Source organism: Haliotis rufescens, unplaced genomic scaffold (assembly GCF_023055435.1).
Source record: "Haliotis rufescens isolate VD_foot unplaced genomic scaffold, xgHalRufe1.0.p SCAF_3, whole genome shotgun sequence".
In the NCBI taxonomy this organism is placed as follows: domain Eukaryota; kingdom Metazoa; phylum Mollusca; class Gastropoda; order Lepetellida; family Haliotidae; genus Haliotis; species Haliotis rufescens.
In genome coordinates this window covers 14,951,334-14,969,923 of record NW_025964001.1, presented here as the reverse complement: position 1 = coordinate 14,969,923, position 18,590 = coordinate 14,951,334, and the positions used below count along the sequence as shown (strand labels likewise).

At 38.8% G+C, this 18,590-nt stretch overlaps 1 protein-coding gene across 1 annotated transcript in view; it reads right to left on the bottom strand.

The window, feature by feature from the left end:
- Positions 1-17,705, bottom strand: part of LOC124134860 (poly [ADP-ribose] polymerase 1-like) — a 34,492-nt gene extending 16,787 nt beyond the window's left edge. Inside the window, exons 1-14 of the mRNA XM_046499934.2 lie at positions 17,542-17,705; positions 15,985-16,005; positions 15,420-15,543; positions 11,782-11,900; positions 10,329-10,468; positions 8,953-9,030; positions 7,731-7,815; positions 6,771-6,887; positions 6,409-6,491; positions 4,627-4,746; positions 4,136-4,237; positions 2,887-3,053; positions 1,250-1,395; positions 566-641 (exon numbers count right to left, since the gene is read on the bottom strand). Coding sequence (XP_046355890.2) covers positions 566-641; positions 1,250-1,395; positions 2,887-3,053; positions 4,136-4,237; positions 4,627-4,746; positions 6,409-6,491; positions 6,771-6,887; positions 7,731-7,815; positions 8,953-9,030; positions 10,329-10,468; positions 11,782-11,900; positions 15,420-15,543; positions 15,985-16,005; positions 17,542-17,661 — 1,498 coding nt within the window. The 5' untranslated portion in view covers positions 17,662-17,705. The remainder of the gene's footprint in view (positions 1-565; positions 642-1,249; positions 1,396-2,886; positions 3,054-4,135; positions 4,238-4,626; positions 4,747-6,408; positions 6,492-6,770; positions 6,888-7,730; positions 7,816-8,952; positions 9,031-10,328; positions 10,469-11,781; positions 11,901-15,419; positions 15,544-15,984; positions 16,006-17,541) is intronic.
- Positions 17,706-18,590: the final 885 nt, after the last annotated feature.

Here is an 18,590-nt window from a genome sequence, read left to right as displayed (position 1 = left end):
AACCAGACTCAATGGCAAAAAGGTAAGTTACTTATGGAAACCGATGACATCACAATGGTCTGCACATTGTGATGCAATTCACCCAGGCGATATCTCCAAGAAAAAACGGTGTTTGATGGAATGTAAAAAGATCCACGTGGTCCACTCAATCCTCATTCTGATCAGCTTCTATGACAAGCATGGATTGTCGTATACGGTATTCACTCTATCAATAAGAAGGATTTACAGCACGGAACCATCATATTGAGTACTTCTGTTTTTTTCGGTTGATGCCCAAGTGCAATCGAAGGATTTTGTTTGTTGATATTCAATAAGAATGATAACTCCCTATTTTCTTATTTCATGCAATCTCATTAAAATTAGACCTTTCAAGCCCCAATATGAAAATTCCAAAATTCATTAGTCATTTGACCCAGTCAGCAATACAAAAGCTATAACACGGAAGCCTGTCCGGACACAGAATAAAAAAATACCTGACAAAACTCTCAACTCATACCTTACTGTACGTCAAATCACAAACAAACATGTTAGGAATAGCTAATAATTTTCTGTGCATCACTCTCACCATCCCTGGCACTCATGCCACTCTTGGCCGCACTCTTCTTCACCTGCTTCTGCGGCTCCACGATTCTATCAACTGGCTGAAACACGGAATAGAGCATCATCTGAGACTTGTCCTCATAATGCCAAAACAAATTATGACCCTGACCATGCATGTCGGGTATCATTTCTAGTACCACTTATTTGGTAAAAACAAAACTGTTGTTGCTTGTTGTTGTTTAATGCCGCACTCAGCAATATTCCAGCTATATGACGGCGGTCTGTAAATAATCGAGTCTGGACAAGACAATACAGTGATTGATATCATGAGCATTGATATGACACGCATCAACCTAGTCAGCAAGCCTGACCACCTGATCCTGTCAGCCGCCTTTTAGGACAAGCATAGTCACCTGTTACGGCAAGCATATAGGAAGTCACTCAAACAAGCAGCTTTCAGATTGACCAGCAGCTTAAACATAGGACTATTCGTCAGCAAACTCTGCTTGTCAGTGATAAAGGTGACTTGTAAAATTGTTAATTTTCATTTTACATTAAATAGGAAGATATGCCACATGTTTAAATGTCATCAATGTCAAGGCTGTGTTTGCCGCTGACAGCATATTACTTGACTGGCAGACAGGACACTTGAGATGACTTGTCAGACAAGAATATCAGTGGCCACTGGAAAATGCTACTGCACACTCACATCAGCTCCCCAGGTGGCAATACTGTGTTTCTGGATCATGAGAGCAGCTCCACCCTTCTTGACATCTTCCAGGAAGCTCTCGGCAATCACGTGCACATCAGATTTTTCAGCATCTTTGATGTTTTTACTCTTCTTAGTAACTTCATCTGCAACAGGTAACAAAATATGATAAATACTTAGCCAGAAATAAAAATTATAACATAATTTAATGCCTTTATCCAATTCTGATGCCAAACAATTTTAATCATGTCCTTGGACAATATCTAAAACAACATTTAGCTGGTATTCAAAACTGGGAGTGTCCAGAGCTCCAGATAAGCTGCATATCTGCGTAAAATACGCATCAGAAATGCAGAAATACGCAGTAAAATCAAATCCAAGCGTATCAAATACGCAACGAACATTACAGATACACTACAAAAATAAAACTTGTGCATATCATCAAAATACTGTGAAGTAACCCTGCGTATTCGATTAGCAAATCAGCAACTTATTTTGAAATTATAAACGGGCATTCCGTCAACCTTGCCAAACTCCACGATGACAGTTACATCATGATCATTTGCCATCACACTTTCTTGTTGAAGTATCGTGGTATTTTTGAGTCCTATAAAGCTCTCGAACGCACACGACACCAGTTTGCAGGGACTAGATGAATAGTGTTTTTAAATATTTAACTTAAATACCCACATGTGTAAAAACTAGTGGGTAACAGAATTACTGATACCCAATGATTTTAAAATGCATGGGTAAAATACCCACAACACCAAAAGCTTATCTGGAGCTCTGAGTGTGTAAGCTGGGTTTAAGGCATGATATTTCAGATATATCCAAGAGAGGAAAGCTCAAAACTGATGCAGGTCTGAGCCAGTTACCATAACTCACAAAGCCTAGAAGCTTTGTTATAGCACCAACACACACATCATGACAGCGGAAGGCACAAATCGCATAGTGAAATGTGGAATATTAGTGCAATAGGCCACAAGAAGATATTTTCCATGAGTCATGCAGGGCTCACTCCAGGAATTTTCTGACATGGGCCCTTCATGTGAAAATGTCAAACATTCCACAGGTACGCCCATGTACACAATGTTAAAATGCCCCATTGTATTTGAAAATGTGGTCTTTTTTCATATTTAGGGGCTAAAAGCACAAGTACCCACCCTAAAATTATCCCTGGCCATGAAACTCGCAATCACGGGTATGCTGTGTGTGTGTGTGTGTGTGTTGTTTAACAATGCACTCAGCAATATTCCAGCGATGTGATGTCTGCAAATATTCTAGTCCAGACCAGACCAAACCAGAAAATCCTTGTGATTGACATTGTGAACAACGATCAATGCTGTCTGGGTATGATGGGACCATCAACCAAACCACTGGGGATGTCACAATCCACGGATATATCAATAATATTGTAAGACGATACGATATGCGATACATATTTACCTGCATTGATTCATATTATAATCTGGGACATATTTGTACAGTGACATCCCTACAAATCAACGAGCAAGACCACCCAATCCAATAACTGGCTCTTATGGTCAACATAGTTTGCTGTGGACCAATTCTAATCCGGAATAGGCATCCGAAATCATAGCAAACTTCAAAATGAGATTGTATGTGCTTTCCCTCACCCTTTGTACTGATGACCGCTGCCACAGTTTTGTCCACTTTGGAGACAACAGTTCCTCCCATACTAGAGATTTCTTTGCTGAGGGCTGCTTTGGATTTGCTTGTCTTTCCAGCGATGACAAACCTCATGTTCTCCAAGGACTGGGTGAGGCCACTGCTGCTTGCGCTGCTGCAGACGTGATGATAAATGATGTAAACAGCATATCCAGAATCCTGCTGCTTCCAAAGTTTGTCACCCATAGGATGTTGTTTGTTTTTTTCAGATTACATGAATACATTTTGCACATTGACATCAAACCATTAGAACATTTAAAGCTACTAACAAGATTGTTTGTTTGTTGGTTGTTTAATGCCACACTAAGTAAAATTCCAGCTATATCAGGGCGGTCTGTAAATACTCTTCAGTCTGGACCAGACAATCCAGTGGTTGATATCATCAGCATCTATCTATGCAACTGGGATACAATGACATGCATCAACCCTGTCAGACAACCTGGACACCAGATCCTGTTGGTCTCCTCTTACGACAAGCATGGGTTGCTTAAGACCAATTCAAGCCTCCATGGGTTGACTAGTGACAATAAACAATCTCAATTCATTTAAATTTCCTTATTCTCTTGTTTGACTCTTCAAGGAGTGATTATGTGCTGTGAAAAACAATATTAAGTGCAGTTCAAATCCAGATAAACCAAACAATGTTGACATGCTTAACCAAGTCACATTAAATGACAAAACAACTGTTTTAAAATATTCCATCTTGTGAGAACGAAAATGATGTATGAAGTTGGTTACTGGACCCTAAACAAAGGTTTGATCAGCATTCGAAATACCTGCCTGCCCGACCGTCCGAGACGGGTTGATTTCAACTCGGGCTGCCAGAATTTCAAATCCCCCTGCCCGACGGTCGGGTTATATTTCATAGGTGAAAATATTCTAAATATTTCCCGATGATAAGCATTAATTCACATGATGAAATGATAAATGTAACCAAAAAGAAACCCTGTTAGCTTTTAGACAACCTACCATTTAGCGATGCGCTTATGCTACAAGCAATCAGTTTTCATATTTTTAGTTAAATTATCCTGAGAAACATATGGTTATAGTGGGCAGGCAGGTTTTGGTCAGGGCTGGCAAGTATTTCAGCTAGCCAGTCCTGTGGTCTGGCTGAAATGTTTGGGAGTTTCATACCCTGTTATGATACAATCACAGGACAATCATAGGACAATCACAGGACATACTTTAACTACTTACCTTCCATCTACAGCGTCCATTGACGAACTGACCGGCCCCTCAGTTGAACTGACAGTCACAGTTGGGAACACGCGGACACGCTTCACATACTTGTACTTCTTTCTAAATAGATAATTGAAGAATACAATGTCAACAAGTCAGCAGAGAAGGTATGGTGATATGTTCTTTCGTTGTTCTTTTCGTTCCTGACAAAATTTAAAAAATTTTTTATTAAGAGTTAGCAGTTTTTGAAATGTTGCCATCACTGCATTAACCATGTTAACATGATACACGGAGGATGAAAATAGTGATTCAATATGCAATGTCATCATTTAAAAAAAAAATTACTGCGGGATACAAGAAAAGATACATGGGATAATATTTTGATATGAACATTGATGTTATCATTAACTTAATAATAACGAATTGACTGACAGGAAGACCACATTAGACAATCACAAAGCAGCTTTCTTAAGCTTTAAATAATATGGTATATAGAATTATTATCTTACAAAAAGTCAACATCATGAAATTCCTTGGGCACTTTGAATGGCTTCCTTGTTGGCGTCTTTGTAATATTCATACACTTTGTCCACTCTGTCATGTTCCCTGTGCACTTGTAGCCTTCACTCCTGTAACAGTTTAACATGGAATATTTTACTCCTTGCAAAAACTCCTCAAGACCTGGCGGCAATTTAATTCTGTTCCCAATCAGAACTTATTTTGGCAAGGAGAGCAAATCTGATAAATACGCTTTACAATACTTCCCTAACAGTAAGCCATGTTGGTGGTGTACACTTACAAGTTCACTTGACAGTTAAACTTGAAAACTCCTCTGCAGGAACTACCAGGGCAGACATGATCACTTATCATGCTTACATGCAACTTGTCAGGATGTAATCAACACATTGGTGTTCACCACAATGTAAACATCACGTAAGTGTACACCTCTAATGAAAACAACACTCTCATGTACACCACACTGTTTCTACTTGGATGTACACCAGGATGTAAGCAGCACTTACGTGTACAACACGATGTAGGCAACACTTACGTGTGCAACACGATGTAGGCAACACTTAAGTGTGCAACACGATGTAAGCAACACTTAAGTGTGCAACACGATGTAAGCAACACTTACGTGTGCAACACGATGTAAGCAACACTTACGTGTGCAACACTTACGTGTGCAACACGATGTAAGCAACACTTACGTGTGCAACACGATGTAAGCAACACTTACAGGTGCAACACAATGTAAGCAACACTTACGTGTGCAACATGATGTAAGCAACACTTACGTGTACAACACAATGTAAGCAACACTTACTTGTGCAACACAATGTAAGCAACACTTTTGTGTGCAACACAATGTATTTGTTTGTTTGTTTGTTTGTTGTTTAACACCGCACTCAGCAATATTCCAGCTATATGACAGCGGTCTGTAAAATAATTGAGTCTTGACCAGACAATCCAATGTAAGCAACACTTACGTGTACAACACAATGTAAGCAACACTTACGTGTGCAACATGATGTAAGCAACACTTACGTGTACAACACAATGTAAGCAACACTTACTTGTGCAACACAATGTAAGCAACACTTATGTGTGCAACACAATGTATTTGTTTGTTTGTTTGTTTGTTGTTTAACGCCGCACTCAGCAATATTCCAGCTATATGACAGCGGTCTGTAAAATAATTGAGTCTTGACCAGACAATCCAATGTAAGCAACACTTAAGTGTACAACACAATGTAAGCACCACTTACGTGTACAACACGATGTAGCAACACTTACGCGTGCAACACAATGTAAGCAACACTCACATGTACACCACCCTGTTTGAGTTCTACTTGGATGTACAACAGGATGTAAGCAACTTTACGTGCAATCTAAGCGACCTGTGATGATCAGGCTTAGAATAGGCTTTCAGCAACCCATGCTTGCCGTAAAAGGTGACTTTGCTTGTCGTAAGAGGTGACTTACGTGATAAGGTGGTCAGACTTGCTGACTTGGTTCAAACATGTATCATATCCAAATCGCGTAAATCGATGCTCATGATGTCAATCACTGGATTGTCAGGTTCAGACGCTATTATTCATAGACAGCCGTCATATAGCTCGAATATTGCTGAGTGCGGTGTTAAACAACAAACAAACAATCTAAGTTCTCAGATGTTTAATATCATGTAAGCTCTACTCATGTGTACACTACAATGAAGCACATCTAAGATGTTTACTGTCATGTAGGCAACACGTACATATGTACACTACAATGTAAGTTTTACTCACGTGTACACCAGCTGCCCTCCTGAGCACTCTGTACAGGGCTCCAAAGACCCAAATGTCATCACATCAGCCACAGCATCCATCAGCTGAAGACAACAGGAATAGAATCAACCATGTTTTCTACAAGGCATGGAGTGCAATAATCACTAGTCATTGCTGAAGTCATTATCCATGCCAGGAGCATGTCATGATTCAAATGTACATTTTAGGGATTACTTTAATATTGACTTAGAGGCTCCTGATCGTCACTTATATTAAGCCTTAGTCTGTGTGTCGCGGCAATAGTCTAAATCCATCAACATCCATATATTAGTACATATTGTATCACGCCAAAGTTTATTGCCCTTGTCAAATGGTTATTGCACCTTGCTCTCGCCAGAGGGTATTTTCTGGTTGTTTAACTCCAGGAGAAGCCTTATGGCCTCATTGGAAACATTCTTCGACAGCTGGTCTCTAGCACTCCAGATCAGCTGACTTTGTTCCTGCAAGAAAACAAATTATGTCAGGCATTTCTAGCAATAATTCATACAAGGGCTTAATCTGAAAACAAATAAATCAGTTAAAATCATATATTTACATGTTGTACTGCATGTGAAATTCATTGGCCCCACAAGCATGCGTATGATGCTGACAAACCTAGAGGTGAGGTGAAATTGGGTTTAACGTCGCGTCCAAGATTATTGCACTTATATAGCAACGTGCATGCACATGTGCGTGTGTGGCTGCTTGTACTAGACCGGACTGATGCTGATTTATAGTGCTAGCCCACTGAGATACCATGCAGCAGTTTAACATGAATATCCCACTCAGACACAGTTTACGGACTCCGAGCCGACCAGTCCTTGTTTTAGCCCCTTAATGCCGAGCGCCAGACAGGGTAACAAGTACCATCTTTTAACATCTTTAGGTATGACGCGGCCAGGGATCGAACCCCGGACCTTCCGCTCTTCGGGCGGGGCTCTACCACTAGACCACGGAGGCGGTAGACAACCTAGAAAAATCATTGGGGTGAACCGGGATTCGAACCATAGGTTTCTCGTCCAAGGGAGACAAGTCTGCACAGCTAATTGCAGTGCCTCAGACTGAGCCACCAGTGCCCCCAATTGTGAGTGAGCGAGTGTGGTCTCACACCGCTTTTAGCAATATTCCAGCAATATCACAGCGGTGGGACACCCCAAATGGGCTTCACACATTGTACCCATGTCAGGAATCGAACCCAGGTCTTTGGCGTGACAAGCGAATGCTTTAACCACTGGGCTAGCCGACCGCCCCTTTTCCCCCATAAGCTCCCTGGGGTAACATGCTGGTTAGAACATTCTACTAACTTTCAGCTTCTTTTCTTCTTCTGTGTCTTCTTTCTTTGCTTTCTTCTTGTTTTTTTCCTTAATTTCTTCAGCCTTCCTCTTTTGCCTAAAATCAGGATTAAAATCTGTGAACATAGTTACCAAATACAATTCCAACGTGCACACATTCAGTATGCACCACAAAACTATCCTACAGTGCTTAGCCAGGATTTAACCCCAAAGGGACAATTGGCACATGACTTTTCCAAAAGTGTGCAAATAATATCTGAAACACAGAACAACACAAGTGAGCAATATGTCACGGTTGCCACACCTTCCTTGTTAACCAATAAACACATCTTGTAGCCAGTAATGATGCTTCATTCTTCAGGGAAACAACGTTACATTCCATATCAAGTACTTGTTCCCAGGAACAGCTAATCAATGACATACTTGCTTTAAGAAATCAAGAAGCAAATGATGAAACGTTTTAATTCAGGCAAAAAGATTTTCACCTTTGAGTCAAAATTTCTCTTATTAATTTTGCATAAATGTACAATAACTAACAGAAGTGTACCTTTGTATTTGCACTTTTTCTCCAATTTTCACAAATTTGCATAAATGATGTGCCATGACTTAGGCACAGTATCCACCACCCATTATGTACCGTCGATTATCCATTCTATTAGGATATATAATGGGATGATTTGCCAGCATAGCTATGTAATGATTTTGGTTGTAGTTATTCAATCAAATTACACTCATGAGCGAACATTTTATTTGTTTGTTGTTTAAAGCCGCACTCAGCATCGATCCACGCAATTGAGTTACAATGACATGCATCAATCAGTGAGCCTCACCACCCAATCCTGATAGTCGCCTCTTATGACAAGCATAGTCGCCTTTTCCAGCAAGCATGGGTTGCTGAAGACCTATTCTACCCTGAATCTTCACGTTCATGAGGGAAAGTAGTTCCACATCAAGCTACTGAGATGAGAGATGGATATAGTGAGAATGGAAACACATTAGACTGAACAATCGAGGATGAATGTATTTATAGGACTCAGAAGTCAATGTTAATGAATAAGCGATGGCTTAATCTAAAGTCAGTAAGATTGCAACTGTTTTAGCCAGCTGAAGTGAGTTCGGTTTACTCCTTTTAGCAAATACTCCAGCAATATCGTGGTTTGGGACACCAGAAATGGGCTTCACACATTGTACCCATGTAGGGAATAAAACCATGAGAGGTGAACACTTGACTTACGCTTTTGGGTCTCCCTTCCCAATCAACTCAATCAGTTCATCTTTGTCTTCTTTCTTCAACTTTCCAAAGCCCAAGATCCTAAAGATAAAACACCAATAAAACATTCATGTTTCTGTACAAGATTTCATATGAATTACAATGAATGTCAAGAACATGAGTGGGGGAGTTAATATCTAACGTCACATTGGCAGCATCTTGGCCATATTCAAGAACATGAAGGAAAGCATGTTTAAGGAGTGTAATTTTAAGGGTTATGATCTTCAGTCATTTACAGCATTAACTTAATCATGTTAACACTTGAATCATCATGAACTTATCTTTTCATGCCACTGATGTAGAGAGAACAAGAAGGTCATGTAGCTCACATGAAGATTTCCGGTTTATTTTACAATATTAGATCATACAGACAAAAGAAGGGTAAACAAGAAAACAGCGTTATCACTATCCACTGCCATGGGGCACATTAGAATTTTGCTTGTTCATACAGTTGTGAATATAAAATATAAACCTATAAAGACTCAAGAAGAGATAGTCTCTTGGGCCACTTGATGTCATCAGAAAAAATGATTAAATGTGAAATTAATACACCCAAAAGGCCCCTACTCTGGAAAAAATAACTCAGTCTAGATAAGTATTTCTTAGAAAAGCTTACTTCAGTTGTTTCTGATGACATTATGCACAAAGTAAAATAACATGCATCAAGGGCCATAACTCTGTAAACAAAAAATCTACGGGGCAATTATGGAACTCAGTCTTGACAAGTATCTCTTATATAAGCATGCAAACTTTCATTGACGTAATAACAGTAGTTGCTGAGAAAATCTGTCCCCATTTCACACAGTTTGCACTAAGTTGAAAAGCATGGAGCAAGGGCCATAACTCTGTAAAAAGTTAATGAACTGCACCAATTTTCGAACTCATTTGAGATCACGACCAGCATCATCAGTGTGTAAAATTTCCTTTCTCTAACTTGAATGGTTTTGGGGAAAATTCTGATGGACAAACTCTGTTCCTATATCCCCACCCTACTTCGAGGGGGATAATAAACAACAAAAGTTTCAACACGACAGGCACATACAATACAATAACCCATGAAATGCTGAAAATGCTGAAAATGCAGTTGTCTTTTGTTTGTTGTGTAATGCTGCATTCAGTTATAGTCCAGCCACATAACAGTGGTCTGATTATAATCAAGTCTGGACAGGACAATACAGTGATGGACATCATCTACGCATTGACATGCATCAACCAATTCACGGAGACTGACAACCGATCCATTCAGTCGCCTGTTACGGCAAGCATAGGTTGGTGGAGACCTACGGTGAAACCTGGAATCCCCAGAGGGCTCATGCATAAAAAAAACAAAAAAAACCTACTTTTCAACATTGAGGTCAGGGCCAAAGTCAAGGTCTTCTCTGTTCTCCTTGAAACACTCGCTATGGTACCACAGGTCTTGGGGGCCATACATCTTGGCACGCTCACTGGTGTAGTCCTTCTTGGATATACGAACAGCATCCTGGTGGTAGAGAAAGCATGCTATAGGTAAAGTTGACTTCAAAGAAACATAATCATCTGATTCATCTCTCATCTAATTAAAACCAGATCTTAGTTCTCGCTACCACTAAACAAAGATTTGAGGACATCCCATTACAGGTCATGTCAAAACGACCTTTAATCCGACCAATCAGAGCGCTGCATTCCAGATCAGGAAAGTGACAGTCTGATAGTGTTTTCTAATCATGCAAACTAAAAAAGGTGACATGGGGTGAAATGGATTTTAATGTCATGTCCAAGATTTTTGCACTTATATAGCGATGTGTATGCATGTGTGCTTGTGTGGCTGCTTGTACTAGTCCAGACGAATGCTGTTTTTATAGTGCTAGCCCACTGAGATACCATCCTGCAGATTAACATGAATACCCCACTCAGACACAGTATACCGACTCCAAGCTGACCAGTCCTTGTTTTAGCCCCTTATGAAGTTATTATAAGTTAATGCCAAGTACCAGGCAGGGTAACAACAAGTACCATCTTTTAAAGTCTTTTGGTATGAGGTCGGCTGACACTCTACCACTAGACCACAGAGGCAGTCAATCTCAAAGAGAGGATATTATTCCGAACAACAGTTCAAGATGTACCAATAAATCCATCAAAATCACCTATCACTCACTTGAAAGGGTTAAACATTTGAACAGAAGAGACTTTGCAAAGCCCATGGGATGTACTTCCACACAGAAGTGGAGATATTCTACAATGCTCTTTTGTTAAGTTAAGTTTTGAATAAATTTGTCTAAATACTTTTCCAAAGCAGTCTTGAATGGAAGTTGCCAATTTGAAACCAGTGCCATTTATCTCAAGAAAGCTGCTTTCTGATTGGTTAACGTCAAATTCTTGTCAGTCATTTCATTGGTCAGTCAGTTTGCGGAAGGTTCATTTCGTGTATACACAACCAACACTCTTCTTATCTCAAAATATGGCATGAACATTAAACATGCTGAATGAAAACAGCTTTGAGATATTTCATGGATTTTAATCTGGTTTATGCAAAAGGCATAATTTAAGATTATTTGCTGTAAATAAAATACTTAACACCCAAACTGGTGGGACAGGTAATCTATACAATCATTTATCACGACGTGATGATTGCATTCATGAGGACACTGACGGAGAACACATGTACACTACTCAAAAGATGTTAGAAACCACCCAACTTTTTAATATGACCATGGTTAATCTTTCATGGCTGGTGGTTATTGCAACGCACAGACTTCCAATTGTGGGTGTTCTGAACTTCTTTTGAGTAGTGTATATAGCAGTAGAGCTGTGAACCTTTTCTATCTTGCTGTCACATCCTCGACACGTGCTGCGGCCCGACTTGGCATACTCAGTTGTGAAATCATTGTAGCCGGACCCTGGCACAACATTATCCCCAGCATCACCGGCTCCACCTGGGAGGGAATACATCCTTATTATCACATGGTGTTAAAGATCCTTATTATCACATGGTGTTAAACATCTTTATAATCACACGGTGTTAAACATCCTTATAATCACATGGTGTTAAACATCTTTATAATCACACGGTGTTAAACATCCTTATAATCACACAGTGTTAAACATGTTAATTCTCTTCATTGCCATCTTTAACAAATCTGGGTGACTCCTGAGTTGAGGTGAAATGGGGTTAAAGTGTGTCCAAGATTATTGCACTTATATAGAAGTGTGTGTGCATGCATGCGTGTATGTATTAGTTCGGACAAATGCCGACTGATAGTGCTAGCTCACTGAGCATGCTGAGATACCATGTTGCAGTTTAACATGAATACCCCACTCAGACACAGTATACTGACTCCGAACCTTATACAATTATCCTGATAATTCTATACCAAAGGAGCTAAATTCTTCTCATCTTTTACTGTATAATATTTTGAGACAAAGTAAAGAGACATAATCACATATTAATGAACAAATACATGTCCAAAATTTAATATAATTTTGTTGTTGTTGAAATATTCTTTTGTGTATTTGATTACATAAAATTGTTGCCAAACAGGTGCATGTCTTGCCCAATTAAAATGCACGGTAAACTATCTAATTGTATCTTTTCAAAGCATTATTTACATGGTATAAGCAGTCACTTTATGGTGTGTCGAAAAAGCGTCAAATTCAGTTTCACACATCGAGATTTGCCATGATATCATGAGCGAAATTCAGTGGTGATATATATTAATCAAAATACCAGTGTCGTCTTTCTCAGACATTGTCAAAGTGATAAAACCAGCCATGACATCAAATAAATTTGTGTCATTTGTTTTAGTAATTCTTTACATTTTATGATCATGATGATAAGGCTAGTACTCCATTTCTAATGGTGCAACATTAGTCAAATTACACTTGCACAATCAGGAGAATGTTGGAATCTAAGGACTTATTAACAGCTTAGATAGGACCATCAATTTCGCTATTGCACAATCTGGAGAATGTTGGAATCTAAGGACTAATTATTAGCTTAGATGGGACCATCAATTTCGCTATTGCACAATCTGGAGAATGTTGGAATCTAAGGACTAATTAATAGCTTAGATAGGACCATCAATTTCGCTATTGCACAATCTGGAGAATGTTTGAATCTAAGGACTAATTAATAGCTTAGATAGGACCATCAATTTCGCTATTGCACAATCTGGAGAATGTTTGAATCTAAGGACTAATTAATAGCTTAGATAGGACCATCAATTTCGCTATTGCACAATCTGGAGAATGTTGGAATCTAAGGACTAATTAATAGCTTAGATAGGACCATCCATTTCGCTATTGCACAATCAGGAGAATGTTTGAATCTAAGGACTAATTAATAGCTTAGATAGGACCATCCATTTTGCTATTACATGTACTTCCTTTTTAATGAAGTACAATTTTATCATTTCTTATCAAAAGGCACCAGTTCACCACTAGACTGATCTCTATAACAAGTTTAATCCAGTAACATTCAATGGTTTTAGAGTTTTGCTCCTATGCCTCTCCTATTGACCAATCAGATTCATCCTCTCGTATCACTTCCATTTGCTTCAAACAAAAACGGTGGCGCCCAGTCAGGACGATCTGATTGATAATCAAGATCTATATTGTGATAAAACGAGTCTTACATCGCAAAGTGCATCAAATCACGTGAGCACCTTGATTAAAAGCATGAAAAGATTTAGAAAATATCTGTTGACAACGAGTTAGCGGTGCACATGCTTTGCAAATCCTGCAGTCGACCGAAATCTGCATGACACTTTACGAACCAGATTTCGATTTCGGTGCGCGATTTTGATTGGACTATGCATAGACTTGTTAGTCCAGCCAAAATGTAACTCCATAATACCAGCCTAGTTCAGCAAGGGTGGAAACTGGATTTTTATAGTCAGTTAACTCACTTGCCTCGGGCAGATGTATCCCATGATATCCCTTCTCCCGTTTTTCAAACTGGGGGATAATCATTGAGTCTGGATAATCCAGTGATGGACATTATCAGTTATGTTCAGGTTGTCAAGGTATGATGACATGCATGCAATCAATCAACCATGTACCCATGGCAACTAAGTTTGTTCTTAGAGAAAAACAATGGCTGCCCCTCAAAAACCCCACCAGTCTGACCCACAGGCCCTTTAGAAAAGCAGCTCTCTGATTGGACCGGTAACTCATGTGACTGCCGGTCCCTGTGGACAGGCAAATAAAGTACATAATAAATCTTTGTTGTTGAACAAAAAATTGGCCAAATGCATATAAGTATATTTTTCGGAACAAAGTCAGCTTGTCTGTTACCATTAGGGTTTCCCCTTGTCTATTTTTAGTTCAGGGATATAACATTTCGCTTTGCTTCAAGGATGAATATATAATTCGAAATATTAAAAAGAGAGAGAGACAATTGTAACTGTACTTTGTGTGAATGTCTGAATGACGTGTAAATCTAACTAAGTTATATCAGAGAAGACATCATTGCATTGAACATATTGACAGAAATAAAATCTGGTAAATTTCATACGTTTTTTTATTTGTTGAAAGTTGGGACTGACATAAATTCGGGGGGTCTGATAATTTTTATAGTTGCCCACCAGGACTGGCAGTTTTAAAAGCCAGCAGGAACTCTGACACTCTGACAGCAATGACACAAGGGCCTGTGGTCCGACCACCTCAGCACCTAATCTGGATTCATGACCTAGTTTCATTTCAGGGACAATGAAGTTCAAGTGTCACTCATGATAACATGATAATAAAACTAAATTCAGTAAAATATTGTGCAAAGAAATTATCACACAAAACCCATAACCAGGCAGGAGACAGGAAGCAAACAATGCATCGAAACTTGACAGTTAATAATTTTCTGAAGCGATTTTGTTATATCTAGACTGATTTTATTTACAATTCAAGCCCTTTTCAAATCAGTGCGAATCCTGCAGATGGAAAACAAAAGCAGGAAATTTTGGAAAATTTGACCGCTGCCCCATAAAACAACAACACCAGCCTGACCACCTGATCCATTTTAATCGCCTTGTACAACAAGCATAGGTTGGTTGGTTGGTTTGTTGTTTAACGCCGCACTCAGCAATATTCCAGCTATATGACCGCGGTCTGTAAATAATCGAGACTGGACCAGACAATCCAGTGATTAATATCATGAGCATCGATCCACGCCATTTCGGATCGATGACATGCATCAACCAAGTCAGCGAGAGCCTGACCATCCGATCCCGTTAGTCGCCCTTTTACGACAAGCATAGATGCCTCAAATAACCCGGATCTTCACGGGTCACAAGCATAGGTAATCGGACACCTATATCATTGTACATTAACCTGAATGGGATCCCAAAAAGTAGTAACAATGGCACTACATTACTGGTTGGAAATAAACAGTGGTCAAGTTGGATATAATTTGTGTCATTTACCCCTGTAACCAAGGTAACATGCAGAGTTCTCCAACTCACCACCAACTTTGTCCTTAATCTTCTGCTGATCCTCCCACCGGAGAGAATGAAATCCATGGATATCGTCTGGATTTTGCACCTTCGACCGTTTCCAGAAACAGGCATAGTGGAACCAGTTGGGGACCTCATAAAGATAAGACAAAATTTACATACAGGCATGTCAACAAATGGTCAACCAAAACCGAAACAGTTTGGGAAATCAAGGTGACCATCTCAAAAACACAGTTGATTTGTTATCAAAGTTCACATTACATGAAATATAGCATACTGTATTCGCTGTATTAAGTGTTTGCTCCAATGAAGGTGAATGAAGCTTGAAATATACAACTAGATGTACTTCTATGAGTTTGTAGGTACTATTGTTCCATATCGTTTAATATTCTCAAACATGTTTATGTGTGAGTTACAGAAATCTGTGGCCTGCTGACATGTGAGCAGTGACCCAATCTCATACAGTCACCTGTTCCTGTAACAGGTGCCATCTTGCGTATGCACATCCTCTACAGGTAATGGCAGCTTAAATTCATTTAAACACATAAAACACACAAATTAGTGTTTGACTTACCTTTCCATCAAAGTGGGGTGACTGAAACAAAAAAAAGGAATGAATATCGGTTTCAAAATATGTTAGTACAACAGATATATGATTTCATCATGTTCCCAAAAGCCATGCAATGGAAGGGCCAAGTTGTCAAAGAGTGTGGAAATTTTAAACCAGTTCACTCGTCACTCAACTAAAATGGCAAAATCTACCTGTCTGGACTTGATGACTACTTGTCTGGAATTTAATAATTTAAATTTGGTTTTTGGACATTTTTAACAGAATGTCAGCTTCATGTTAAAGAGGAATGAGACACTGGTATAGTCAGAGTCCATACAGAATTTCAGCCACAAAAATCAAAGCTTTTTCAAGGCTCCCTCCTCAAAATTTTAGGCCATTCAAATAAAACATTTAATTTCACACTCTAATCCATAAATGATCAAGACAGCATTAGCTGTAGAACTAACATGTTTAGTCCACTAGTCCTTATAATAATAACATATAACAAGACCCTTTAAAATGGCAAATTTCTTCTAGTCCTTATGAAACCTTAACTATTGGGCAGTTTGGCAAGGGCTGTAGGACTAGTGCCAATTCTATTGCTAGAGCATGTGTGACATCAGCACCATGCCCTATTACCCATTTAATTCACTAATATGCTATATGTTATTCGACACTGTTTTGTGTTTAATATCATCAACTTTGATGCGAAAAGATATTATTTTTTAAAGAAACCACCTTTATGACTTTAATAATAAAAATAATACATAAGAAAAGCTTACAACTGAAGCCACAGAGTTACAAATGGTAACATCATAGAACATAATATAGGATGACATCACAAACAAGAAATGTGACCCAATGATGTCACAGAGCAATAGATGACAGCAACCCGTCGTTAGGGGAAAGCAGACTGCTGTCAAGTTACAGTGACCCGTAGATTTAAGATACACATGCAAACATTTTTATGATAGTTCTATCAATTTTAGCTAAAATACTTTAAATGCTCACATTTAGAAATCTAGTGCATATATTCCATTGTTAATGTTTATGTTTATATTCAAGCCTTGTACAGGAAACAGATGTACTGGTCCTGTCGTTTATAGCATTGTAAGTGTCAAGTTTTCATTTTGAAAAGATACAAAGACAAATTTACCAAATAGTGTAAATTTTGCGGCATAATAAATTAAAAACAACCCAATATATTGCAGGGGCGAATCCATTTTGCACCTATTGCATTATTTACACCACCCGCCGTAGCTACCATACGTTCGTTGATTGGTTGCCTAGTCGTCACGTGGTACAATCTGACTGCCGGCATAAGCATGTTGAGCTGTGAGCTTACGAATATATATATATAGTATACACTTATAGATACGATGACATGGTAAATCTCAACCTATAACAAAATAAACAATATTAAATAAACAAAATGTCGTACCAAAATGTATAGAACTATATCTAAATTAAACGGAAAAAAACGTTGTTATCTTGCACCCGAAGACGAAGTTGAAGAACAACATCGTGGGACATTGATTACAAATCATGAAACCCTCCTTCCATGTCGCTAGTTCATTATACCTGAATCATGATAGCCAACCGGAGAGAATCCTGACTGATTGAGCCCTTGCATCCTTTACAAGAAGCACGGCCACTCTTCGCATATTCAGCTTTAAATGGCAAGTCGTGGTGGTCAGCCATGATTAAGAAACTGCCGCGGTTTGCACACGACACGCAATAGTCAAGCAAGTGCGGGTTACCTCCCCTCAAGCACCTGCAAAGTTATTTTTGAGAACTTAAAACGCTCATAAACAAACGTAAACGCCTAAGTTCTTCAAACAATACCGTACACTTAAAGGCAAAAGTAGTCATAAGCATGTCCTAATTCATCACATTATATTTTTAAAAGGAGCGAGTAAATCAAAACGGTTTTTTTCAACTTAGAAAAATCATTGTACATGACGAGTATTAATACCGATAGTCACATGTACGATGAACATGCACCGTCAGTCTCCTCTTACTTATATTCCCTAACACCTTTTAATACTTCTGTTGTTAATTCTTATCAGGTACTAGCAGAACAATCACTGGCATTATTACATGTTTAAGCTACAACCTTCGTTCATGAATTAATGGATACAGTTTTCATCGGGAGGAGGGGGGAGAGAACTTAATCATGGGAAATTTTAAACATGAAATATAGTTTAATTCTATGGTGTTCGCTCACAGAATTGTGTCCATGCAACCTGTCATTAATTGGCTAGTTTTGTCAGTACGCATGCCTCTGTAAGTTACTAAGTAAGTACTTCAGGTGTGAATGATACATGACAAATGGCAAGCCATTGTTGTTTTAAATGTCTTGAGTTTAAGATAACGATGATGTCTTTGACAATTGGTGCCGTTTTCAACGAGCAAATGTGGCGTTGCATTGACGCAAGGACGTTTTAGAGTTATCACGGCAGTAAACATTTATTATTTTTGGATCCATCATCATGCCGGCATAAAGACATGCGTTTTTGAGATAAGAAATATCTATACTATGTGTTTATGAAGTAAGAAAGGAACACATTCCCGCTATTTAAAACCTTCCATGAATAGATACATTGATGTGAATGACGACGTTTTACATT